Raw genomic sequence first — 26,795 nt, forward strand, 5'->3', positions numbered from 1 at the left:
TCCGGGCCATGGGCCAGCGGGACCTGCCCTGCAGCTCAGAGCGCTCAGATGGGTGTTCTGGATCAATCTGTGGGGGGAGAGTCTGAAAGAGGGTGGGGTCTGTCACTCTGGTGTACAGCAGAGGCCATCATCAGGTGGACGTGACGAAAACCAAGCGATGAAACAAGCAGATACCCCGTTAACATTAACCAACACGCGCAGCCACCAAAAGCGACAGGAGGCAGCACGTGCTCCCTTCCTCGTCAGGCGTTTCCCCTGCGCGATCCCCTCTTTGTGCAGCTGTGACTACTCACAGGGCCTCCTGGATAAGCAGTGAAAGCTGCTGTCGCACATTACGTCATGGACATGGCGACTCTTATATTCCAAAAATAAAATTCCTACTAGATGTTGGAATTTTTAAAAACAACAGTATGACTATTTTGAATTATTAGGTTGTTACATTCCATTTCACTGAAAAGATACTTTTGTAACTACTTACTTCTGTGGGTAACAATAGTGGTTTATTCAGGTTAAGACCCAGGTAAACTTCCACTATGGGATTCCTGTTATAATAAAAGCATGATAAGGAGGAGTTCCCTGGTGGCTCAGTGTGTTAAGGATCCATTGTTGTCATTGCTGTGATATGGGTTTGATCCCTAGCTCAGGAATTTTTGTGTGCAGCAAAAAAAAAAAAAAAAAAAAAAAAAGATGAAATACTGAAAGTTAGAATTTTAGAATACAGGCATATTTTGAATATTTCATTGAACAATTGATCTTTTTGGTTTTTTGTGGTTGTTCGGGGTTTTTCTGTTTTGTTTTGAGCCACCCCTGCGGTATTTGAAAGTTCCTGGGCGAGGGATCAAACCTGAGCCACAGCAGTGATGATGTCAGGTTCTTAACTTGGTGAGCCACCAGGGAACTCCCAAATCGATCCTTTTAACAAACATACTGCAGTACGATTGTGATCCTGGAGGTCCTTCTGCGAGGCATAAACTCCCACATGTGCCCCTCCGCCAGCTGTGACAGGCCGCTGGAGACCCCGCTGGGGGAGAGGCCTGGGGGGTCTCTGTGGCCTTGATGCCCTCCGCCTGCTGCGAGGCTGTGCTTTCCTTTCTCCAAGCCAAGTTTTTAAAAAATTCTCTCTGTTCCTCTGAGGTTTGTGTGTGATGCTTCTTTTTCCCTGTTTCATTATGCAAACGCGCTCTCTGTCTTCCCAGTGACTGGTATGGTCTTACTTTTACTTGTCGTCGTTCAGCTCGGGTGAAAAGAACCGACCTGGACAAAGCAAGGACCTTCGTCGGGACGTGCCCGGATATGTGTCCCGAGAAGGAGCGGTACATGCGGGAGACGCGGAGCCAGCTGAGCATCTTTGAAGTGGTCCCGGGGACCGACCAGGTAGAGCCCCGCGGGGCCGGGCTCCTCTCCCGCCGCTGCCTGTTTATCACTGCGGCGGAGCCGGGACGCAGGGAGGGAGGCTGCTCCTGCGACTTCTGCGCGAAGGGGAGGGTGGGGGTGCGGGAACAGCCGCACCCCACCATCTGCACGTGCGGTGTGTGCCGCTGGACCGCAGGCTTCCTTAGGTGTAGAAATAGATACAGATGGAAGTTTTTTAGATGAGTTGAGATTATGCTGTTTTGTAGGAACCTTTTTTGCTTAAAATTCTATCACGAGCACTTTCTTTTGTCGTGGTAAACTATAGGCATTTAAAGTTCTAAATACACATCATCTGATGAGCTGTCTGTCCGAACCCCCCATTTTTGCAGTCATCGGGCTGTTTCTAGTTTTTCCGTGTTGCTTTTCACCTGTTGGGCACGTGCTGTGGGGAGCACTTCTAAGGCCTCCAGGTTGCTTCCGTCCTTGGGTCCTGAGGATGGAGCGCTGCCGCGGGGTGACCTCTCCGCAGGTTCCTCAGCATGTGCTCATGTCGGCCCCCAAATCGCTTCCCCAGGAGTCTGCACATTTTAGGTTTTTTTGCTTTCTGTGAGTTTGGCGTACAGGCTTCTCCCATCCTGACCCATGGATTCCAGCGGCCTTCTCCTGATGCAGGTCCCCAGCCAGGCGAGGCCCAGGGCCCCTGCCCCAGGGAGCTGAGGACAGCTTGTAGCGCGGGCCCTGGGCGCAGACTTCAGGCATTTCCGCTTCTCCCTCAGCCACATGTCTTCAGCCTCTGTTGCAGCTGGAGGACACAGCTCCAGGCTCTTCCGGGCCTTCACCGGGCCCTGCTCTCCCCCCACCCCCTCGCTTGGCTCCGTCTCTGGCCTGTCTGGACTCAGTCTGGTGTTTGAGCTAAACCTTGTCCAGTCTGTAACCTCCTTTACCGGTCACACCTCTGTGTTTTGGAGCCAAGCAGGTGTGTCTTCATTTAAATTCCTTCTGCTTCTTGATGTGATAACTTCTTATTTTCACATCTTGTCACGCTTGCCAAAAACAAATTTCTCAATTTATTGTCTTTGAATTTTTCTTTAATGATTTTTTTTTTTTTTTTTTTTTTTTTTTTTTTTGTTTTTCAGGGCCGCACCCACAACATATGGAGGTTCCTAGACTAGGGGGCTAATCAGAGCTACAGCCGCCAGCCTACACCACAGCCACAGCAATGAGGGAACCAAGCTGCATCTGCAACCTACACCACAGCTCACAGCAACACTGGCTCCTTAACCCACTGAGCGAGGCCAGGGATCGAACCCGCAACCTCATGGTTCCTAGTCAGGAACTCCTGTTGTCTTTGAATTTTAAGTGTTATCTTCAAACAGAACTTTCATGTTTTAAAATAGTTTTCTGTGGTACTGACCTCCTTTAAGTGTGTGTGTCATCGCCCCGCTCACTTTGGGGCCCAGCCCCTGCCGCCCAGCTGCTTGTCCCTCGTCCCTCCCGCAGGTGGACCACGCGGCGGCCGTGAAGGAGTACAGCCGCTCCTCAGCCGACCAGGAGGAGCCCCTGCCGCACGAGCTGCGGCCCTCCGCAGTGCTCAGCAGGACCATGGACTACCTGGTGACCCAGATCATGGACCAGAAGGAGGGCAGCCTGAGGGACTGGTACGACTTCTTGTGGAACCGCACGCGGGGCATACGGAAGGTACGCGCCGCTTTGGAGCAGGTCACTGGAAACACAGGGAACTCCAGACCGAAAGGAGAGGTCTGGTCATTTGCCTCAGTTACATTTCATCTGTAGCAAAAACCCACAATCTGTACAGAGTCCTAGTAAATCTTCATGGGCTTTGTTTCAAATTGAAATCTGAGAAATTCAGGTAACAAGCATGATTTTTCCGATAGTAGATTCTTTTTAAATTCGTTACTTAATTAATTTATTTTTTGTCTTTTTAGGGCAGCCCCCGCGGCATAGGGAGGTTCCCAGGCGAGGGGTCAATCGGAGCTGTAGCCGCTGGCCTACACCACAGCCACAGCAATGCGGGATCCGAGCCACAGCTCATGGCAACGCTGGATCCTTAACCCACTGAGAGAGGCCAGGGATCAAACCCGCAACCTCATGGTTCCCAGTCGCATTTGTTTCCGCTGCACCATGCCGGGCACTCCTCTGATGGCAGATTCTTACACATGAGACTGTTGGTGCTCTGCGTGTGTACAAGAAACACCGGCACGGGAGGCGCGGGCGGGACGTGCGCGCATTGACTTTCCCGCCTCGCTTGTGTCCAGGACATCACGCAGCAGCACCTGTGTGACCCGGTGACCGTGTCGCTGATCGAGAAGTGCACGCGCTTTCACATCCACTGTGCTCACTTCATGTGCGAGGAGCCCATGTCCTCCTTCGACGCCAACATCAACAGCGAGAACATGACCAGGTGCCTCCAGAGTCTGAAGGAGATGTACCAGGACCTGCGGGTCAAGGGTGTGTTCTGCGCCGGCGAGGCCGAGTTCCAGGGCTACAACGTCCTGCTCCATCTCAACAAGGGCGACATCCTAAGGTGAACGTCCACACCCGAAGCTGCCTGGGAAGGCAGGCGGCATGAGGGTCAGGGGTGCCGACGGCCCCGAGTCCTCCCTGGGCCAAGTGCTGGGACGTTGTGAGCAAGCGGCCCCCGGCCGGGCAGGCCCTTGAGCTGAGCCACCGGGAGCAGAAGGGTGGGGCTGCGTGCTGGCACCCGCTCCTCCGGGGTGGGCCCAGATCCCCTCCGAGCACCGTTTCTTCTTGGCAGCTGAAGAAAATGAGGAAGGAAGGAGTCAGCACGATGAGCAGATGAGGCCAGCGGACTAGGCCAGGGAAACTCAGGGCCCCCATCAGCTGTTGGCGTTTCCTCTGTGTGTGCACAGACCTCCTCAAAGGTCTAAGTAATAGGCGAGGAGGAGGTTGTGTGAAAGGAAAATGCGGAGGGGGGTATCGGGAATGAATTTTAGGAGCTCCCCCTGTGGTGTGGATTAAGGGTCCAGCATTGCTGCAGCCATGGCGTAGGGTAGGTTGCAGCTGCGGCTTGCATTCATCCTTGGCCTGGGAACGTCCATATGCTACAGGGGCAGCCCAGCAAAAGGAGCGAATTTTAATCTAAAGCTTGCTCTGACTCCTCTGTGGACATTCGCTTGAGACACCCATCCGAGCCCCTGGGCCTCTGTTCCTGCCCTTGGCGACCTACATCCCCAGACACCCTGATTTGTGCCCAGGCTCTTATTCAGCCTAGTGTTTTCCCTGGGTGTTCTGGTTGCAGAATAGCTAGACGTGATTGATTTTAAGTTTTAAAATTAAGCGTTTGGAGATAAACGTGTTATGGAAAATGGCCATGTAGTCTTTCATATGTGATAGGCCTCTGTCCCCTGTCTTAAATAATTCAGTCAAATCAGTATGCTTTTTTTTGTCTTTTTAGGGCCACACCATGGCAATATGAAGGTTCCCAACCTAGGGGTCAGATTGGAGCTGTAGCTGCTGGCCTACACCACAGCCACAGCCACAGCCATGCCACCTACACCACCTACACCACAGCTCATGGCAACACTGGATCCCGAGCGAGGCCAGGGCTCGAACTTGCTTCCTCATGGACACTGGTCAGATTCGTTTCCCCTGAGCCACGGCGGGAACTCCCAAATCAGTTTCCTTTTAAATTCCGTTTCTTGGGTGTCCTCCTCAAACACAGCTGGCAGTCCGTAAGCGTGGGAGTAACTCTGACAGTTCTTACATTGTCGCTTGCATTCGTTCGCTTTTTCCTTCATCGTTTTGAAGAAAACCTTTGTTTCTGAGGCGGCCTGAGAGGAGCAGCTTTGAGCTTGGGGAGCCGTGGATGTGTCGGCCCATGCTAACGCCGTTCATCTTTAATTAACAGAGAAGTGCAGCAGTTCCACCCTGCCGTTCGAAACTCTTCGGAGGTGAAGTTTGCTGTTCAGGCTTTTGCTGCATTGAACAGTAATAATTTTGTGCGGTTTTTCAAGCTGGTCCAGTCAGCTTCTTACCTGAACGCTTGTCTCTTACACCGTTACTTTAATCAGGTGAGTGTTGGCACTGGACGTGCGGAACCGAGGAGAGCTTCTCAGGTTGTGGGCTGAGTGAGTCTTGGGCACCGTGTTACCCGTGTCACAGGGCTGGCACCATGACCACCCCCGCAAGAGGCCCTGTGATGGAAAGTACTGTCCCTCGGGCTCAGATGAGAGAAATCTCTCCAGAATGAACCAGCTCGAGCTTAGCGCTGTCACCGTCCATGGAAACCAAGAAATCAAAAGGCAAACAGGCAGACATAGGTTCCCATGCAGTGAGCCCAGTGGGCTAGTCCATCAGCCGTGAGCTCAAGTGCCTGCTCTTTATTGCGCTGGGGTGACCAAGACAGGGCTTTGCATCACGGGTGAACTGGTCTCAGATTTCAGCCCCAGCCCCAGAGGCGCTCGGGGCTGATAGGAGAGGCGTGCCCAGGCCGTCCTGGCCGGGAGTTGTTGCAGCCCACTGGACAGAAGGTCTCAGGGACCTGCCTGGCTGTTTCTGTGGCTCCAGGTCATTTTTCTTCTTTGCTCACGAGTTCTCCTCTGAACAGTGACTAAATCCGCCGCCACATCCTAGGCAGAGTCTTCTGCAAGTTCGTGCTCTGTCAGGCCTGATGGTTTCCAACGGAACTGAAATTCTGGAACGAATGAGATCTCTGACACTGTGCCACTTGGGGGACTCTGTCCATTGATAAACACAACTGCTAGTTAATTGTTTTACAATGATTAGTTAACGTCACTAAAATGTTAACCATTTGTGCACATTTGAATAATTTTAGACTAAAAAGAAATCTAAGTGCTTTTTCCGCTTTAGAAAAACGAAGCCTTTCACTGGCGGTGGCCCCCAGGGCCCCACTGTCTCCCAGACCTCCTCCCTCCTTCCTCAGCTCCCCCTGCATGATGCAGCCCCTCCAGCCCCTGCACCCTCCTGCCTCTGGGCCTTTGCACCTGCCGGGCCTTCGCCTCACAGGGCTGAGCTCCCCTCTTCTGGGTCCTGGGCCAGGCCCACGCTGGCCACCAGCCCGTCAGTGCTCCCTGTTGTCCTCCTCTGCTTTTCCTGTCACGCTGTTGCCGCTCGGCACACTGCGTGTTTATACGTCCATTCAGTTCCGTGCTGGTCTCTCCTGACACAGTAGCTCCGTGAGAACAGGGATCTTGTTTGTTCAGTGTTGTACTTGCGGCACGACACGAGCAGTGCCAGCCACCAGGTGACACTGCAACTACGGGCTGCACTGGTTAAAGCACACTGAAGAGGAGGCACAGAAGTTTCCAGAGTCCTGGGTGACTAGCTTGTCAGCATTTTCATGTTTCCCTCTCTGCGTTTTCATTTTTATTTTTTGAATTAATTTTTTTTCCTGCCTTTTTAGGGCCGCACCCATGGCACATGGAGGTTCCCAGGCTAGGGGTCCAGCTGCAGCTGCAGGCCTAACCACAGCCACAGCAACACCAAATCAGAGCCGCATCTGCGACGTACACCCCAGCTCATGGCAATGCTAGATCTTCGAGGCACTGAGCAGGGCCAGGGATTGAACCTGTGTCCTCATGGTTACTAGTCAGATTTGTTTCTGCTGAGCCACGACGGGAACTCCCTCTCTTCATTTTTAAAGTGCTTGTCAGGTGCTGTGAAAGAACTTTGCCTGTGACTTTTACTGCGTTTCATGCCACACCCTTTCCACAGCCCGCCATCTCCGTGGTGATTTCTGGCCCCCAGCTCTTCGCTGCAGGATGCCCTCTCTCTGCCCTGCCGGTGGGGGGCTCCTTGCTCTGCTTTTATAAAGAAGGCCTTCATGCCCCAGCCTTTTCTGTGTGTGAAACTGCTTGCTCTGCATGGTTCTTGGGCATCTTCCACTGGGCAGACAGCCCAAGGATCACCAAGCTTGGCACCCAGCTTGCTTTCCAGAGGGAGGGAGCCGTGCCAGGAGCCCGCCCCCGCCCCGGCGCACCTGTGGTCATGGGCGCTGACCCTCTGGGACTCGGTGATTTGTCGTCTTTTAGATCCGCAGGGATGCGCTCCGTGCGCTCAACGTGGCGTACACCGTGAGCCCGCAGCGGTCCACCGTCTTCCCCCTGGACAGCGTGGTGCGCATGCTGCTCTTCCAGGACTGCGAGGAGGCCACCGACGTCCTCAGCTGCCATGGCCTCACTGCTTCGGACGGGTACGAGCCGAGCGGTGGCCGGCCCTCTCTTCTCTCTTCCCTTGTCATTCGGGGAGCGGCTAGGAGGCGCCAGCTGTGTGCCGAGCCCTGCAGAGGGCGTGTGTCACGGGCTGTGTCACGGGTGCAGGGGAAGGAGTGAGGCGCAGAGCAGCCGGGGCGTCCCCAGGTCACATGCTCCGCATGGGCAGGTCAGGGTTCAGACCCACCTCTTCCTTAGTCTTCTCGTAAGTTACTCAAGAACCTCACGGTGCAGGTCGGGCCCTGGCCCCTTGGGGAGGACGTGGCCTCTCCTCCGCCGCACTCAGGGTTCGGGGAACGCGGTGGCACTTGTGGAGCCGCACCCAGAACCTGCTTCCCTGATACGTAGCCTGTCGTGTCCTAGTCGGTGTTCCCCGGCCCCACCTGCCTCTGCAGAGCTGCCCTCGGAGGCCAGCTGGCAGCGGTGGGCGCCCTGGGCTGTGCCCACGTGGCCCTGGGCCCCGAGGAGAGGAGGCCGGCTTCGCGCGCGCGCCTAACGGCTGTTTTCTCTGTGGTCGGGCAGCTGTGTGGAGCTGAACCGGTCCTCGTTCCTGGAGCCAGAGGGCTCCCCCAAGGCCCGGAAGTCAGTGTTTATCACCAGGAAGCTGACCGTGTCGGTCGGGGAGGTTGTGAATGGGGGGCCGTTGCCGCCCGTCCCTCGTCACACCCCCGTGTGCAGCTTCAACTCCCAGAACAAGTACGTCGGGGACAGCCTGGCGGCAGAGCTGCCCGCAGGCACGCAGAGACCCGGCGTGGACGCAGCGGGTGAGTGGGGCTGCCGCTTCCCGAGGGGACGAGCTGCGTGTCCCTCCAGGAAGCCTCATCCTGGGCCGGCCAGACCTCAGCTCGGTGTCCGGCGCGGCCCGAATGGCTCCTGGCGCCTGCTGCTTGGCCCTCCGTGTCAGCGTTCGGGCGGCGGCCAGGCCTCCGGGTCCCGGTGGGGCCCACACCTGCCTGTTGCCTTCCAGGTGCAGCGAGAGGCGAGCAGAGCGCCGGCGCAGAGACCGACCCGCCCCTCGAGGCCCCGCCCATCGCGGCCCCGCCCCTCGAGGCCCCGCCCCCGCAGCCTCCCGTCCCCGCGGGCGCCGCTGCGGCCTCGCTGCCCCAGCTCCAGGCTCTGACCCCCAGCGCGGTGCCCAGCCTGCTCCCGCCGCCCGTGCCGCCGGAGCTCCTGCCCCCGAAGCCGGCGCCTGTGTACTCGGACGCGGTGAGGAGCCCACCGGTCAGGGTCCGGGAATCGTGCGCAAACGGCCGCGGGCCTGAGGCCCGGGCCGCGCGCTCTTGAACTCACGCAGGTGGCTGCACGTGCGGCCCGGCGTGGGGGCTCGTTCGGGACCCCGGCCCCCGCCGGCCCGGCCTTGGCCTCTTGGGCTCTCGCTTGGGAAGGGCCGCGGTGGAGACTCGCGCGGCGCGTTTTCGGCGCGGAGCCCTGCGCCCCGCGGGGGGCCGTGTTGCGGGCCTCACGGGCCAGAGAGGGCGGCAGAGGCCGAGGAGGGGACGCGCCCACGGTCGCTCAGCCTCGCGTCGGAGCGGGGCTCCCCACCCGGCTCGCCGAGGAGCCCTGGCCTCGTCACAGCGGTCCCCACACCATCCTGCACCCCTCGCGTGTCCGCTCGCCCCAGCCGGCCCTTGGACGAGCCGCCCAGAAGGCGGCGCCACAGGCAGCGCAGCGAGCCGGCCCCGGGCTGGCCCTGCCCAGACGCGCCCAGCCGGCCCGCGGCGGGTCGCTCGGTGCCTTCACGCCGCCGCCTGCGAGCGACCTGTGACCCAGGCGGGGTGCCGCCGGGTGCCCCATGCCTCTGGGAAGATCCGCGGCCCCGGGGGCTGTGGAGCCGGGTCGTGAGCCGGGGGCCGGGTCCCGGGGCCGGGTCGCGGCGGCGCCCTGACCCCTCTGGCCTCCCGCCCCTCAGGACCTGGCCCAGGTCGTGGACGAGCTCATCCAGGAGGTGCTTCAGAGCGACTGCGAGGAGGTGGGCGCCGCCGGGGCCGCCTTCGCAGCCACAGCCCTGGGGTAAGCGCGCAGCCCGCGCCCGGGCCGCCGGGGTCCCTCCAGGCGGTTCCTCTCTCAAGCTGCTCGGCTGCCAGTCGGTACCGGCTTCACTGGCGGCCCGCTCGCCAGGCGGCCGTCATCCTCAGGCTCCTGAACCGTCTTTCTTTAAATATGGCTCAGGATCTGGTAATAATTAGTTCATTCTCTGTTAAAAACGTACATTCACTTTTTTTGGAACATCTGTTTACATGCATTAAGTCTCAGTTTATAAATTTGATAAAGTTCCCTAAATATTTTATAGTATTTACAGCTTACACCATGATGAAATTTCCTAGATATTTCAAACTACACTTACTAAGTTTACATATCTGATTTTACTTAACACTTCAAACATCTAGTCTTGATAAAGTTAATAATCAAAATCTTTCTAAACTCTTAAGCACCTTTTGTAGTTAATGGTTAAAATCTGATTGGGTGTTCCTGCTGTGGCTCAGTGGGTTATAAACCTGACTAATATCCCTGAGGATGTGGGTTCAATGCCTGGCCTCGCTCAGTGGGTTAAGGATCGGGCGTTGCTGTGAGCTGTGGTGTAGGTCGCAGACGTGGCTTAGATTGAGCATTGCTATGGCTGTGGTGTAGGCCGGCAGCTGTTGCTCCGATTCGACCCCTAGCCTGAAAACTTTCATATGCCACACATGCGGCTCCCCCTAAAAAAGTTAAAATTTGATAAATTTAGTAAATCAGGCTTTCTTGAGGATTTCAAACACCTTTTAAAAATTCTAGTACAAAAAAAAAAAAATGAGTTCCCATCATGCAGCGGAAACGAATCTGACTAGGAACTGTGAGGTTGTGGGTTTGATCCCTGGCCTTGCTCAGTGGGTCAAGGATCCAGCGTTGCTGTGAGCTGTGGTGTAGGTCGCAGACATGGCTTGGATCTTTCGTTGCTGCAGCTGTGGCATAGGCCGGCAGCTGAGGCTCTGATTCGACCTCTAGTCTGGAAACTTACATATGCCGCAGGTTCAGCCCTAAAAAAGCAAAAAAAAAAAGATTGACCCTTTTGTGTAACCTATATTTATACAGGTAAAATAAGACCCTTTCATATCATTGTATCACTTTATGTGTACTAGAATGTTTATTTATTTATTTTGCCCCTTTTTGTCTTTTTATGGCATCACCTTCGGCCTATGGAGGTTCCCAGGCTAGGGGTCCAATAGGAGCTACAGCTCCTGGCCTGTCCCACAGCCACAGCAACACCAGATCCGAGCCATGTCTGCGATCTACGAAGTAGCTCCCTGCAATTCTAGATCCTTGACCCACTGAGCAAGGCCAGGGATCAAACCCACAACCTCACAGTTCGTAGTCAGATTCGTTTCTGCTGCGCCATGATGGGAACTCCTTTTTTTTTTCATTTGTTGAATCGTTCTTGCTTTCTGGGAATAAAGCTCACTGGGCAGTGTTGTATAATCCTCTAAGTACGTTGCTTCATTGGGGGTTTGCTAGTATTTTGTTAAGGATTTTTTACTTCAGTATCCGTAAGGGATCTTGGTCCAGCTTTCTTGCAGTGTTTTTGTCTGGCTTTGCTGTCGGGCCAGGGGAATGCTGACCTTGTAGAGATGTTAGAAAGTGCTTTGCCCCTCGTCTGGCGGAAGAGTCTCAGGAAGATTGGTGTTAGTTTTTTAAGTGTTTGGTAGAATTTGCCAGTGAAGCCATGTCCTCCTGGGTTTTTCTTTGCTGGGAGGGTTTCGAATGCCAAGCCAACCTCTTTACCAGTTACAGGTCTATTTGGATTTCCTTCTCTTTCCGAGTCCCTTTGATAGCGTGTGCCTGTTCCTGGCCACGGGCTTGGTTTTTATGCTGGAGGCCAAATGAGTCGTTTTTCCCAGGCCGGTGTTGGACGTTTGGTCATGCGGCTTGCGTGGCTTTTGCGAGTCCGTGTTCAGAGCAGCCTCCACCTCGTCTGTCTAGGGTTTCCCGTGCTGCTGTGGAGGAGCTGGTAGCAGCCACGACGACGGGCATTCTGAGGCGCATCGCGGCCGAAGAAGTGACCGAGGAGCGGGCGCGGAGGGAGGAGGCACGGCGGCGGACCGAGGAGGAGCGGTGAGCGCAGCGGATGCGGGCGGCGGGGGCTCCGGCCTCGGCTCCCCGCGCCTTCCCGCCCCGAGCAGCAGCAGCAGCAGCCACGCGTCTGGTCGGAGCTGGAGCAGGGAGGCCGCGGGCCGCCCTGGCGAGGCCAGGGGCCGGGCTGCTGACTCGGGCTGCACAGCTCGGCCGCAGCTGCAGGGCCACAGAGGGGGGGACACTGAGCTCTGCGCCCTCTTCCTCCCCCCAGGCTGAAACAAGAGAGGGAACTGGTGCTGACGCAGCTGAGCCAGGGCCTGGCGGCCGAGCTGACGGAGCTCGTGGTGACAGAATGCGTGCGGGACACCTGCTCCCGGGAGTTGCAGTAAGTAAGGTGCTCAGGCTCCCCGCTGGCCTGCTGACAAAGCCCACATGCTGGTCAGCCAGGTGTCTCAATGGCCATTTAAAAATGAAAATTTGTAACTATTTTATGAAAATAAAGGCTTATTTTTTGGCTGTTTATAAGGGCCCTGTGGGATCTCTAACTTGGTACCCTGTACCGCTTTAGTTTTTTTCTCCGCTGTTTTCCCGGATGTCTGTACATTACATACAATAAAATTTTAAAGCTTCTCTTACAGTGAAGATATCATATACACTTCAGTGTTAAGGATGTGGCCTTTTTTGTTTTTAGGGCCACACCTGCGGCACATGGAGGTTCCCAGGCTAGGGGTCCAGTCAGAGCTGCAGCTGCCGGCCTCCACCACAGCCACAGCAATGCAGGATCTGAGTCGTGTCTGTGACCTACACCACGGCTCACCGCAATGCTGGATCCTTAACCCACTGAGTGGGGCCAGGGATTGAACCCGAATCCTCATGGATGCTAGTCCAGTTTGTTACCACTGTGCCGGACGGGAAGTCCATGGATGTGAACTCATGCTTTGAAGCCAAGCCCTCAGAGTGGGGGTGTCTCCTGTGCTGATGGCCCTTTTCTCTAGGAGTGCGGTGGAGACAGACCAGAGGGTCCGCCTGACCCGTTGCTGTGAGGACGTCTGTGCCCACCTGGTGGACCTGTTTCTTGGGGAGGAAATTTTCCAGACTGCGAAAGAGACCCTCCAGGAGCTTCAGCGCTTTTGCAAGTACCTCCAGCGGTGAGTCCTGTGTCCTTCCAGAGGAAGCCAGCGCACACAGGGAGAGTCTTTTATAAAGATGTTTCCGGAACCAGTTGTTAATACACACGTGGAGCGTGTTCCTTCCTGAAGGTATAAGCTAAGGGGTGAGTCAGGAATTAGATTGTGGGGTGAGGGTTGGTCCTGCCTCAGCAGATGTTTAGAGGTAACCTTTTGCTCTTCACCCACTGTGCGCAACACAGGGAGATGCCGTGAATAAGCCAGTCACAGCTGCGTGCCCCCACGTGGATCAATTTCTAAACCATAACTTAGAGTGGAAAAAAACAGTTCTTAGGAAAGTGGGCGCAACATCCATGGTATGCGTTCAAACTAGATGAATAGTTTTGGGTTTCTGTATAGTAACGTGACCCTAAAGAAGGGAAGGAAGTGAGTGAGCATAGAACCAACACAGTAGTTGCCTTTGGGAAGGAGAGGGTGTATGACTGAGCAGGGCCCTGGGTCTCGAGTGCTGGTCATGGCCACCGCTTCTTGATTGGACAGGAGGAGGTGGCTGTGAGATGTATCATGAATCTCTAAAATGGGCACACTGGGTTATGTATGTTGTATGGTGATTCGTTTCATAATAATTTTTTTTTTTTTCCGTCTTTTAGGGCCGCACCCACGGCAGATGGAGGTTCCCAGGCTAGGGGTCGAATCAGAGCTGCAGCTGCCAGACTACACCACAGCCACAGCAATGCAAGATCCAAGCCGTGTCTGTGACCTACACCACAGCTCACAGCAACGCCAGATCCTTAACCCACTGAGCGAGGCCAGGAATCGACCATGTCCTCCTGGATACTAGCGGGTTCGTTATCACTGAGCCATCACAAGAACTCCCGTAGTAACATTTTTAAAACTGATAGTATACTTGCCAGTTGCAATAGTATAAAAGGGATTCAGTGGGAAAGATCCTCATGCCACAAGGACCCTTGTCACCCCCTGGCAAGGAGCAGCAGCAGCAGCAGCAGCTTGTGTCCCAGCCAGGATGCTCTGTCCTCTGCGGTTGGCACAGAGGGGAGCCCTTCCCTACTCCGTGCTGAACTCCTCTGGCTGCCTTTGCATAAGGTGGAGGCCTGGCCGCAGCAGCACGGTGGGCGCTCCCCGCTGGCATCTGTGCATCGAGGTGGCCTCCCAGGAGTGCACCATAAATGACCTGCCTGGCCCTGGTGGAGGGCTCCCGTGTGGCTTTCTCCCTCTAGCTGTGACAAAGCCTGCTCTAGTGGCCATCCTTGTACAGATAGTTCACACAGGTGCACACATGTCTGCAGATAAATTCCCGCCGGCAGGGTCTGCTGTCGAAGGGTATGTGTACCCGTGTTTGTATCCAGAGTACCAAATTGGCTTCAAAGATGGCTCAGCATTCACTCTTTTTTTGTTTGTTTGTTTTTTTGCTTTTTAGGGCCGTACCCGCAGCATATGCAGGTTCCCAGGCTAGGGGTCCATTGGGAGCTACAGCTGCTGACCTACACCACAGCTCACAGCAATGCCGGATCCTTAACCCACTGAGTGGGGTCAGGGGTTGAACCCGCAACCTTGTGGTTCCTAGTTGTGCCGCCATGGGAACTCCCTTGGCATCCCCTCTTAAGCTGGGTAGTTTGTTTTCCACCGCTACTCATTTGCTATCATGCATCTTCTGACTGCATGCCTGATTCCTTTCGTAGGTTGCGATCTGTTGCCTAAAGAAACTAAACTTACTGCCAGAAACCATTTGGCCTGTTATGCTGGAGGTGTTTCTGCATTTGCCTGCAGTGAACCCTTCCAAGCCCCAGTAACGGCGCTTTGTCTCCAGGTGGAGGGAAGCTGTAGCAGCGCGGAAGAAACTCCGGCGCCAGATGCGGGCTTTCCCTGCGGCCCCCTGCTGTGTGGACGTGACCGACCGGCTGAGGGCGCTGGCGCCCAGCGCAGAGTGCCCCATTGCTGCGGAGAACCTGGCCAAGGGCCTCCTGGACCTGGGCCATGCCGGGAGAGTGGGTATCTCCTGCACCAGGTCTGTGCCCAGCGTGCCCCGGGTCCCAGCTGGCTCTGTACGGAATGGGGGTCGGTGTCTGTGTTTGCAGGGAAGACAGGTGGAGCGAGAGAAGGTGAAGACAGGTGTAGGATGGCGTTTCTGTTTTGTCTTTTTCGACCACACCTGTGGCATGTGGAAGTTCCCGGGCCTGGGATCGAACTTGCACCGCCGCAGAGGCGGCACCGGATCCTTTACCCGATGCGCCACAGCATTTTATGTTATGTCATTTATTTATTTATTTATTTATTTATTTATTTTTAGGACCGCACTCACAGCGTGTGGAGGTTCCCAGGCTAGGGGTCGAATCAGAGCCGCAGCTGCCAGACTATGCCACAGCCACAGCAACGCAGGATCCGAGCCGCGTCTGTGACCTACACTACAGCTCACGGCAACACCGGATCCTTCACCCACTGAGCAAGGCCAGGGATCGAACCCGCATCCTCATGGTTCCTCGTCGGGTTCCTTACCACTGAGCCACAAAGGGAACTCCCCGCCGTAGCATTTTAGCAGCGGCCTCTCCCACCCTCTGCTCTCTCCCGCCTTGTGTGCCCTTGGCGTGGCCCCTCCCGGCACTCCTCCTGGTCACCCTGTGGGTGCCCAGCCCCCAGCCAGGCCCTTGCTTCAGCTGTCGGGTCCTGGCCACGCAGGGCTTGGCCTCTCTCTTCGGCCCAAGCTCCCATCACCTCTTGAGAGGAGCCCCCGTGGGAGCCTGAGGATAGCGGCATCCGGGGGCTGCAGCGGGCCGCGCTCTCGAGGCCGCCTCTCCTCCCTGGGCTGTCACGAGGTGTTCTCTTTGAAAACCACCTCCGCAGCTTTCACTGGGCTCCACCAAACGTCGTGTGGTTGCCCAGTGCCCTGTCCTGTGCCTGCATCTGTCAGCAGGGTGTGGCGATGCTGGCCTGTCGCACATGCACCCTGCGTGGTCAGGGCGCGTGGTCAGGACACGCACCCCGCGTGGTCAGGGCGCGTGGTCAGGACATGCACCCCGTGTGATTGTGATCGCGGCATTCGGGCTTCTTTCTGGAGTCGAGGCTGCTGTTCACTTGCATCAGGACGGCCCCTCCCCTGGTAACCTTCTGCCGTCCAGCACGCAGATGGCTCCCTTGTACGTCTCCAGCTGAGGCCTCTTCCACGTGTCCCCAGCTCAACATTGGAACCGGGTCCTCGCCCTGCCTGCTGCCCTCAGCGCTTTGGCTCACAGGTGGCCAGCCTGTCCTCCCTGGGCCGGGTCACACTTGAACTCAGACGCACTGCCCTGCGTCTCTGCACCTGCCAGCTCCAATGCCAGCCCTTCTCATGTGGCTACCTGTGTGTCTGCCCTGTCCGCCCTTCGCCCTTGACCCCTTGCCCCAGCTCCCTCACTGCCCCAGCAGAGCCAGGCCACCCCACACCCCTGGTCGGTATCCCTCCGCTGCTCTCTGAGTCCTTACGCAGTGACCCCCACCCCACCCTGTGGCTGTCCCCCACTGCTCTCCCTGTCCTTGTCCTGGGGACAGGCCAGGCCCATGCCCATCCCCAGAAACCCCCATGCTAACCTTCCCTCTGGTCTTTGCTCAAGTTTCGCCTCTGGCCACGTGGGTCAAGACCAAGCCGGCGCCGGCCCCGCCCCACCCCCGCCCCACCTGCAGAGGCCCTTTGCTCCCTGGGATCGTGCGTGTCCTCACTGCTGATCTCCCGTGGCCGGCACGCAGGGGAGGAGGCCTGCTTGGTTTTGTGGCATGAACAAGGCCTCTGACTAAGCCATTTCTTCATCAGGAAGACTCTCTTGGCCTCCCGATGTCCCCCCAGGAGACGCGCCCTTCCGTCCCTCTGGGCTCCCAGCGGCCGTCGCCCGCTCCCCGGGCCCAGCCTCACGCCGGCGCCGTGTGCTTTCTCTGCAGGTTGCGGCGGCTCAGGAACAGGACCGCGCACCAGATGAAGGTCCAGCACTTCCACCAGCAGCTGCTGAGGTCTGTCCTGCCGCCCGCGTGTCCTGCCCCTGCCGGCCATGCGCACGCCTCACCTGTGGTGCTCTGTCCCTTCCAGTGACGCAGCATGGGCGCCCTTGGACCTGCCGTCCCTTGTGGCCGAGGACCTCCCTGGGAGGCGGGAGCGCGTGTTTTGGAAGCTGGTACTGGTGTTGCCCGATGGAGAAGAGCGGTCCCCAGGGAGTCCCGGCAGGTCAGGGAGCAAGCGGCCTGGGAGGTGGGGTGGCCTCCGGGAGCGTCCGGTGGCGCCACGATCGATGCTCCTCTCACGCTGGGCACCTGGTGCCTTCCTGTGATGCCTCTCCTTGGGGGCTGTTTTATTTGTGACTCGAAGTTGATGCTTGGGTTATTCACATTCTTATTGGAACACTTGGCAGCAGTCTTTGTCCAAAAACTGGTGTGTTTCTTTTGGTCTTTTAGGGCCGCACCCACAGTGTATCCCAGGATAGGGGTCGTATCAGAGCTGTAGCCACTGGTCTATACCACAGCCACAGCAGTGCCACATCCAAGCCACGTCTGCAGTCTACACCACAGCTCACAGCAACGCCAGATCCTTAACCCACTGAGCAAGGCCAGGGATTGAACCTGTGTCCTCAGGGATACTAGTCAGATTTGTTGCTGCTGCACCACGATGGGAACTCCTGTCCGAAAGCTTTTAAGACCTGGTTGTGATATAAAGCTCTACTGAGGTATAGTGATTAGAAGCTGCTTCACTTTAGACTCTGGGAAAGACAGTTCCGTTTGTTTGGATCGGTCCATTCTCTTCCTTAGGAAAAGAACTTTTGTCATTTAAAAAGAACTTCCAAAAAGTTGACGCGGCGTTATTGCCGTAACCAAATCGCTCCCAGAAGCCATGCTTTTAGAGCAACGGCACATGTTACTTTTCTTTCTTAACAGCTTTTTAGGATGTAATTCACGGATCATAAATTTCTCCCATTTATAATGTACGTTTCATGGGTTTTGGTATATTCACAAGTTGTGTAACCATCACCACTATCTAATTGCTTAATTTTTTTAACCTAAAAAGAAACCCCATGCCCATAAGCAGTCACTCGCAGTCCCTTCCTCCCCTCAGCCCCTGGCAACCGTGACTCTTTTCCGTCTCTACGCATTTGCCTCTTGCGGGCGTTTCGGGCAGACGGAACGTGGGAGCCCGTGGTCTTCCGAGACCGGCACCTTTCCCGGAACACAGCGTTTTCTAGGTTATTCATGTTGTGGTGTGCATTAGTCCTGCCTTCTTTTTTGTGGCTGAATGATGTGTGATTGTATGAACGTACGTTTTATTTGTTCATCCGTCGACGGGCACTTGTGTTGTTTTTGCTTTTTGGTTGTTATGGATAATGCTTCTGTGAACATTCATGTGCCAGCGTTTGTGTGGACGTAAGTCTTCAGTACTCTTGGTTACACACCCAGGAGTGGAATTGTTGGGTTGTGTGGTAAACTCTGAGGGTCTTTTCTATGGCTCAGGATCTTTTCCTAGTGGTTCAGAAGTTTAACTCATATTAGAACGAGTACCCTCTCCTCTGACCCAAATACATAACCCAGGAGAGTTCCTAACTTCATTTAAAATCATGGCCTGGATTCCCGTCGTGGCGCAGTGGTTAGCGAATCCGACTAGGAACCATGGGGTTGCGGATTCGGTTCCTGCCCTTGCTCAGTGGGTTAAGGATCCGGTGTTGCCGTGAGCTGTGGTGTAGGTTGCAGACGTGGCTCGGATCCTGCGTTGCTGTGGCTCTGGTGTAGGCTGGCAGCTACAGCTCCGATTCGACCCCTAGCCTGGGAACCTCCATCTGCTGCGGGAGCGGCCCAAGAAATGGCAGAAAGACAAAAAAAAAAAAAAAAAAAGACAAAAAAAAAAATCATAGCCTGCTGTGGCTGTGGTGTAGGCCGGCAGCTGCAGCTCTGATTCAACCCCTAGCCTGGGAACTTCCATATGCTGCGGGTGTGGCCCTAAAAAGACAAAAAGAAAAAAGAAAAAAAAATAGCCTGTTTTGTTCAGAGCAACTGCACAGTGATTTTGGTATTTGTGGATTCACATCTGTGTGATGTTTCTCTTTGTAGTTCAAACTGAGAAACAGACTCTCCTTCAATTGTTATTTTCTTTTATGCACAGAATTCTAGCAAATTGGTTAAAAGTCAAGTTCATGGGAGACGATGCCTCAGCGGATGAGGTTGATGGGATTCAGACTCTCGCGCTGTTTAACACGCTCAGCAGCAAAGGGGATCAGACAGTTTCTATCAGTGTGTGCGTAAAGGTGAGTGACAGTCACTCTGGGCATTTACTTCTGTGACTTCCCTCTTTGCGGCCACTCCCAGCCGTCATTGGAATCACGTAACTTCCCTGAAGTGTTTTTGAAATAATGTGGCAAAAACAGAAGCAAGTGTCTCATCTGCTCATCCCTGCGTCGTGATGGCGCCTCAGGGACACCTGTTGGGTGTGAGAGACCAGGCTGGGTTCTCATGAGTGCAGTGCATCTTAACTGCCTTTGGTCACAGACCTCTCTCTGAGAACTTGGTGAAAACCCAGAACACCCTGAAAAATGCACATATGTCCCCGTGCGTTCTGCGCGGAATTCAGAAGCCCCGAACGCCATGGGCCTCTGGTAATTAACCCAAGAGAGACGAGAGACAGCGTTACACAAAAACGCGGTGGCTGTTACATCTCACCTTGGCAGCTGCTGATGTCCTTGTTAAAATAGCTTCCTGATACATCAGGTCTTTCCAAAAGGTTTTTAATACTTCTTGGTTTTTATTTTTCTCTTGTTTTGTTTTTAATGGCTGCACCCACGGAATATGGAAATTCCTGGGCCAGGGATTGAATCCGAGCTATGACTGCAACCTCTGCCACAGCTGTGGCAATACCACATCCTTAACCCACTGCACCCTCAGCTCCACAGCAGCCCGAGCCGCTGCAGTCGGATTCTTAAGCCACTGCAATGGGAACACCAGTTCTATGCAGTTTTCACTAAACTTAATCCAGCCAGTACACAGGTTCAGCACCAGGCACTTCAGGTTCGTTGCTTTTGTCTTGCATCCAAGTGGTCCTTGGTTTTTTTATTTTAAGTTCTAATTTTTGTTCTTTATAAGTGTGTGTGTATAGTACTGAACTTAATTGGTTCCCTGGGGGATTCTCGTTTGTTCGTTTGTTTGTTTTTGGTCTGTTTTTGTCTTTTTAGGGCTGCCCTGGAGACACACGGAGGTTCACAGGCTAGGGGTCCAATCAGAGCTATAGCCGCTGGCCTACGCCAGAGCCACAGCAACACAGGATCCGAGCTGCTACACCACAGCTCACAGCAACGCTGGATCCTTAACCCACTGAGCAAGGCCAGGGATCAGGCCTGTGTCCTCACAGATGCTGGTTTGCTGACCGCTGAGCCATGATGGGAACTCCCCCAGATTCTCGTTTAATGAGAACCCGTTTCCTCATTAGATTCAAACACTGGGAGGCGGGATCATCACAGGGGCCAGCTTGGGGCTGCACAGCCCACTAGCTCTGCCACCACGGTCCCACCCAGCCGTCCCCATCTTCCCAGGGCGGCTCGGTGACCCCGTGTGTCATCTCTGGAGAGGGCCACGTGCTGATGGCTGCACACCCCAGAGCCAGCAAGTGCTCTTTATTTTTTTCTGCAAGTGGTAGTTGCTTCATTATCTCACTCAAATGATTTTATCTTTCATTAATATTTACCCAGATGGGCTGTACATGCCTTAATGGAGTTTCAGATGTTCTGCCGTTTTACGTGACCCCGGCCTCTGAGAAGGCTCCATCCTCCTGCTCCCTTCGGGGCTGATAGTGTGTCCGGGTGTCGTTTCTCACGGCGGTTACCAGCGAGGACACTGAGGATCAGAGGGGTTCGGATAAACTGCCTTAGGCCACACAGCTGCCATGTAGAGCACCGGGCACAGGGCCCTTGACGGGGCGAGGTCCACCTCCCGAGTTCTTGGAATGGCGCCTGGCACAGGCCGAGCACTTGGTCGGGGCTGCCATTGGCAGCAGCAGCAGCAGCAGCATGGTTCTCTCTTGGTTTGGCCTCTCGTTTTCTTTCAAAGGAAGACTGCCTGGGAAGAGGATTTTCCGAGCTCCTGCCCACGTGAAAATGTAGTTAGCTTCACATTTGCTTCACAGTCTAAGCTAGATTTGTAGAATTATGGCTTGAAAGTTGTTTCCCTTCCAGTTTTGCTGCTCTGTCGCCTGGCAGCCGGCATTACTGCTGAGATGTCGGAAACTGTCCCTCTCCCTTTCTCTGTGGCTTCATTTCTCTGAGAGTCTGCTGTCTCTGTGCAGAGAACGGGTGCTGTGAAGGTTAAGGAAAAAGTTAACATAGAACAAGACACAGAGACATTTATCTTAATTAAAGGTGGGAACTGGGGGACTCAAGGTGTCCGGGACCAAGAGCCCCGCCTCAAGAAACCACACTGCTGTGATTGTGCTCTTGAGGGTGACGTCAAGTGAGGAGGGGGTTGTAGGTGCAGGATATAGGTTTTTTTCTTATTTATTTCGAAAGTCACATAGCCGGTAGCTGATCAAGCTTTTATTCTGACCTTTAGGCGTTTAACAGTCATTAGCGTTGAGGAGGCTTGGCGTCAGCTCTCTATGCAGAGCATTCTAGAGAATCACCATTGCGCTTCTGCAGCAACCCAGCGGTGCCTAGGTTTGCACCTTGGTTCTCCTTGCTAATGCAGATTCTGCTAACGACCCCTCATAAGCCCCTAGGGGCCATGAGGCTCATCCTCCTCTTATCCTTTAGAGGACATATCATGCTGTGCAAACGGGTGTGCCTGTCTGCACAGGTCTGGCGTGTCTAGACCAGCGCACCGGGTCCTCATTCAGCTGACCACGTGAATAACTTAGGCCTTCAGGTCTGTTCCTAAGCTTAAGTCATTTGCCAGCACTGCGACTGTTTTCCAAGCGGGAGATGGGGTAAAGCAAAGCAGGACGAGGTGGAGTTTTCAGCAGAGAACACAGAGGCTGAGAAGAGCCTGTAGAGACACGCTTCGTGACACCTCTGCCCGGGACCCTGAAGGCGCTTGCGTGTGTACGCCTGGTGCCCACTTCCTCCCCCATCTGGGCGTGGTTGCCCCTTGTGGCTGGAGGCCCTCGTTTCGCGCCTGGGGCGTCTTGTGCGTCTTGATGAAGCCTGCCGTCCCTTTTCTCCTGCTCTTTCTTGAACTCCTAGTGGACCGATGTCTGACCTTGTCAGTTGGTCCTCTGAGCCTCTTCATCTCCATCCCGTTTCCTGTCTTGGTTTTGTGTGTGTGTGTGTTTTTGCCACACCTGCAGCATGTGGAAGGTCCCAGGCCAGGGTCAGGCCTGCGCCACAGCGACAGCCCAAGCCCCTGCAGTGACAGTGACAGATCCTTGGCCCTCTGGGCCACAGAGAACTCCTTTCTTATTTCTCAGTATCGTGTTCGGGAGAGTTCCACACGTCCTATTGGGGTTTTAGTTAGCATATGTATCACTGGCTCCCTTTTTCTTATCCTTAGTTGACTTTTCCGTCTTGTGACCATTTCTGGGTGCCTCCTCAGAGGAGGCGGGATTTTGACACAAGTTTTATGTTCCACGCATTACCTCTTTCCTTTGGGATCCTGTTTCTCCGTTATGTTACTCTAGTCTCTCTCTCATGTTGGAGACTCTCCTCAGACACTTTATCTGAGGCCTCCCATGCCTGAGCGAGTCCCTAAAAGGCTGGCCATAGCTCTGTATTTGGGGTGTGGTGGAAGGTATGGAAATGGCAAGGCAGCTTTTTCTGGAGGGGACCCCAGATGTCAGGATCTGGGTGTCTACTCCCTTGGTTGTTTGGTTTCATTGGAAAGGACTCATCTTTCCTCCTCCTTGGGCAGCTGCTGGTGCTCTCAGGGGAGGTGCGGGCCACTGGCAGGGCCCCTCCGCTGTGCCTGACAAGGCCCCGTGTCTGGACCCCAGGGGGCCGGGTTGCACTTACAGGCCGCCTGCAGGTGGCAGCTGACCTGTGGGTGACTCGTCCTCCAGCCCCGAGCCTGGCCGCGGGCGCCTGGCGTCGCAGGCTGGGCACTCAGGGCTTTGGCCAGCCCTGCCAGCCTGTTCCTCCCTCACCGTGCAGCCCTTCCTGTGGCTCCCTCCGTCTCCTTTGCCGAGTGACTGTCCCCTTCTCTGCGCTGCTTTCTAGAAATGGGCGGGAGTCCCTTGCCTGCTGCTGGTTTGCCTTGCCCTTTGGCTGTCATGACCGGCTAACTTGCTTGTCTGCCTCGGAGGTAACCGAAGGGTAAATGGCTCAACCGCTCCTAGCCAGAGGCTGAGTTATCTGCTGACCCAGCCGCTCCTGCACGAATTCCCGGCACTCGCTGTCGACCCGTCCCCTGGTGTGTCCGTCGTCGTCGTCGTCGTCGTCGTCGTAATGGTCTGGCTGCTGTTCCAGGTGGCTCACGGTGCTCTTAGCGACGGTGCCCTCGATGCCGCAGAGACACAGAAGGAGCTCCTGGGAGCCAGTGGGCTCATGCTGCTGCTTCCCCCCAAAGTGAGGAGCGAGGACGCAGTGGAGGAGGACGTGTACTGGTTGGCGGCGCTGCTGCAGATTAAGCAGCTCCTGCAGGCCAAGCCCTTCCGGCCCGCGCTTCCGCTGGTGGTTCTGGTGCCCAGTCCAGGCGGGGACGCTGAGGAGAAGGAAGTGGAAGACGGTGTGTGGAGGCAGCCCCCTTGGTGAAGCGGCGTGTTTATTAATGAGTGGGTGGAACCCGGGGTCTAAGAAAGGGCTAGCTGTGTGGTTTTGGGAATCCCGTGCCAGCAGCCGCTGCAGCGAGTGGGGCAGGGCTGGGCGGGGTCCGAGCCGAGAGAGGCCACTGCCAGCCGGAGACCGTGACTCCACCTGCTTCTCTTAAAGGTCTGATGCTGCAGGATTTGGTCTCCGCCAAGCTGATCTCAGACTACACTGTTGTTGAGATCCCCGACTCCGTTAATGACTTGCAAGGCACCACCAAGGTAAGGGGGCCTCCTTTTTGAAGGGCCACAGGATGTATCAGATTCTCCCCATTTGCTCTGTCTTCAATTTAGTGTATATGCCTACAGTTTTAATTTTATGTTTTGACAGGAAACTTTATATAAGCAGAAATCAAAAGATAAAATTTGCCTATAGTCGTGATAGCTGCAACAAATTAAATTGTTCGTATAAAATTTCCTAGAGGTTTTGTCACGGATTTAAAATACGACAGTTCGTGTCTTGTATCTGAATGTCAGATATGTAATCATTTTTATAGAGGGTGGTTCTCGGAAGATGAAGGAATAATGTTCTCAGAGGTTTCCTTAAGAGGAAGTCTGAGCTGATAGTTACCTCTAGAAAAAGAAGTGCTGCGAATTAAAACAGAAGTAACTTCAGGGAGTTCCTGTCATGGCTCAGCGGTAACGAACCTGGCTAGTATCCATGAGGACACGGGTTCGATCCTTGGCCTTGCTCAGTGGGTTAAGGATCCAGTGTTGCCATGAACTGTGGTGTAGGCCGGCAGCTACAGCTCCAAGTTGACCCCTAGCCTGGGAACCTCCACATGCCACAGGTGAAGGTCCTGAAAAGACTATAAATAAATAAATAAAAGTTTAAAAAGTGACTTTAGGAAGAAAGATAACCAGAGGATGTGAAAGCGTCTGGCACGTAGTGAAGCTGTCGGTCCCTCTACGAGTGGGAAGATGTGGTTTCCTTTTCTGTGTGCGGTGAAGAGGCCGGCGGGGCTGGTTTCCCTTGGGCCCCAGCCCTTCCAGGGGCTTCCTGCGGGAGACACTCCTCAGGGGGCTCGGGGAATGGGAGCCCTTCTTGGGGGTCCCCACTGTGTGGGTCTCCAGGACCCCGTGAGGCCAAACTCAACAGCAGAGGAAGCTTTTGCTCCCCTTCCTGGCACCATTGAGGTGCTGGTGCTACGGGCCTGCTGTGGCAGCTGTGGGGCATCTGGAACCCTGAAACCAGCGTGCATTGTTTGACCAGATCTCTCCCAACTGTCTTTGCTCCTCAGGTTGCACAGGCTGTGCGGTGGCTGGTCTCCCGCTGCCCCCGTGCCCTTGACCTTTGCTCCCAGACCCTCATTCAGTACGTGGAGGACGGGGTTAGCCGGGAGTTCAGCAGCCGGTTTTTCCATGACAGAAGCGAGAGGCGGCGGGGTGGCCTGGCCTCGCAGGAGCCTAGCGCTGTCATTGAGCTGTTCAACAGCGTGCTGCACTTCCTGGCATCCGTGGTGTCCTCTGAGCAGCTCTGTGACCTGTCCTGGCCTGTCACCGAGTTTGCCGAGGCAGGGGGCAGCCGACTGCTTCCTCACCTTCACTGGAACGCCCCGGAGCACCTGGCCTGGCTGAAGCAGGCTATCCTCGGCTTCCAGCTTCCGCAGATGGACCTCCCGCCTCCGGAGGGTGCGTGCCCGTCTAGAGAGTCTCTGGCTGTAGGATGGCAGAGTTGCCCGGCCCTTGGTCACTGTAGAGACACCCTGGCAGGTGTGGGCCCCGCTGAGAGGTAGTGCCCCTCCGCTGTGCACCCCGGCCCTCACTGCCCCTGCTGGCACTTGCTTTTGGGCTCAGGAGTCAGAAGGAGCTGGGGTGCTGTCAGATGGGGGCGCTTGGCCCTTCCTGCTGGCTGAGCGGCCCATGGTGTCTGCTCGGCCTCATGAGGGAGGTGGCAAGCGGTGTCAGGAGGCGTGTTGAAGCGAAGAATTAACAGCAGGTCCTGTCCTGCCTACGTCATGGGGTTTGGGAACAAAAAGTATGTAACTGTGTCATTCTGTCCCCCTGCTGCTGCTCTGCTGGGGCTGTGGCACACAGAGCTGCTTTAACGCCAGGGTTCCTTCTTTGCCAAAGCAGCTTATTCCGTGGCTTCGGCTGTACCTGGGTGAGGCCTTTGGGCCGCTCTAAGGCATCTCTGCGGGTCCCTGTGCTGCGAGGACGTGCCCCTTTCCGTGCTGACGCAGTTAGGAGGGGACGAGGCTGTTTGAGCTTATGCGGTGCACCCTTGGCCTCGGCAGGGCCATTCTCCTTTGGACCGCGTGGGGCAGAGGCTCGAGCATCCTTCTAAATTTTGAGGCACGGTCTCCAGTAGGTCTAAGAGACATTTGTTGCTGAAGGGAAGCAATCCGCCCTGTGCACATCCTCTGCTGTGAGCTAGGTCTGGACTCCTCAGGAGAAGCCAGGGCCTCTGGGATGAGGCGTCCCTGTGTGCTCGGTCAAGTGCAGATTCCTGGCTGTATCCACAGGCCCCTGCAGTCCGAGCCTCTAGGATGGACCCATTGTTGTGCATTTGAACCTGGGCGGCTGCATCCCTCATCTGGACATGGGGAGGGAGATACTCTTCCCTCAACAGCTGTGGTTCTCCTGCGTGTAAGGTTGAGGGCAGACGTGTCAGCTAACAGTTGCCCGCTCCTAGGAAAAGCAGAGGGAGGGCCGCTCCGTGTAGCGTTCCAGCTGTAGCTCACCAGGTACCTTCTCTGCAGCGCCCTGGCTCCCGGTGTGCTCCATGGTCGTCCAGTACGCCTCCCAGATCCCCAGCTCTCGCCACACGCGGCCCGTTCTGCAGTCCCAGGTGGAGAGCCTGCTCCGCAGCACGTACCGCAGGTGGAAGAGCAGGAGCCTCTCCCCGGGCCAGGGCTCGGGGCCCTCCGTTGCCGAGATCCCGTGGGACGATGTCATCGCCTTGTGCATCAACCACAAGCTGAGGGACTGGATACCCCCCAGGCTTCCCGTCACGTCAGGTGGGCAGGCTCGGCTCTGTGGGGCTGGCCCCTCGTGCGGCTTTCCTGGTCCAACTTATTTGCTGCTTGTGCCTTTCCTGAGGGTCCCCACCCTTCCTTTCCTTCGAACCGCCTCTTCCAGCCAGCGATTCCAGGTGACCTGCCAACTCTGGGAAGAGCTGAGGAGGTTCCAGGAGAGCCTGCGCTCATCTCCCTGGAATGGGCCTCTCTTTAAGTTAGGCAGGCTTCTGAAGCTTCGGGGAGTCACATTGGCCGTGCCTGTCTGGTTGTGAATGACCTTGAATGACCCATAGACACTTGAAGCATAATTAGGTCCAACGTGGGAGCCACGTAATTGTGTGACTTTAATCAA

At 55.5% G+C, this 26,795-nt stretch overlaps 1 protein-coding gene across 5 annotated transcripts in view; it reads left to right on the forward strand.

Annotated features, from left to right (window-relative positions):
- The window catches only part of MCM3AP (minichromosome maintenance complex component 3 associated protein), a 50,062-nt gene that overhangs the window by 13,297 nt on the left and 9,970 nt on the right, over positions 1-26,795 (forward strand). For all 5 annotated transcript variants that reach the window (XR_002341354.1, XM_021082493.1, XM_021082491.1 and 2 more), the window contains exons 7-25: positions 1,235-1,374; positions 2,854-3,051; positions 3,630-3,898; positions 5,243-5,405; positions 7,386-7,546; positions 8,088-8,329; positions 8,533-8,771; positions 9,475-9,575; positions 11,520-11,651; positions 11,884-11,997; positions 12,608-12,760; positions 14,568-14,765; positions 16,667-16,735; positions 16,812-16,946; positions 18,867-19,008; positions 23,146-23,404; positions 23,608-23,705; positions 24,725-25,115; positions 26,186-26,443. Coding sequence is in view for 4 of the 5 variants with exons in the window: in XM_021082493.1 (XP_020938152.1) it covers positions 1,235-1,374; positions 2,854-3,051; positions 3,630-3,898; positions 5,243-5,405; positions 7,386-7,546; positions 8,088-8,329; positions 8,533-8,771; positions 9,475-9,575; positions 11,520-11,651; positions 11,884-11,997; positions 12,608-12,760; positions 14,568-14,765; positions 16,667-16,735; positions 16,812-16,946; positions 18,867-19,008; positions 23,146-23,404; positions 23,608-23,705; positions 24,725-25,115; positions 26,186-26,443 (3,462 nt within the window). In the remaining variant the exon portion in view is untranslated. The remainder of the gene's footprint in view (positions 1-1,234; positions 1,375-2,853; positions 3,052-3,629; positions 3,899-5,242; positions 5,406-7,385; positions 7,547-8,087; positions 8,330-8,532; positions 8,772-9,474; positions 9,576-11,519; positions 11,652-11,883; positions 11,998-12,607; positions 12,761-14,567; positions 14,766-16,666; positions 16,736-16,811; positions 16,947-18,866; positions 19,009-23,145; positions 23,405-23,607; positions 23,706-24,724; positions 25,116-26,185; positions 26,444-26,795) is intronic.

Source organism: Sus scrofa, unplaced genomic scaffold, assembly GCF_000003025.6.
Source record: "Sus scrofa isolate TJ Tabasco breed Duroc unplaced genomic scaffold, Sscrofa11.1 Contig944, whole genome shotgun sequence".
NCBI classification, from domain to species: Eukaryota; Metazoa; Chordata; class Mammalia; order Artiodactyla; family Suidae; genus Sus; species Sus scrofa.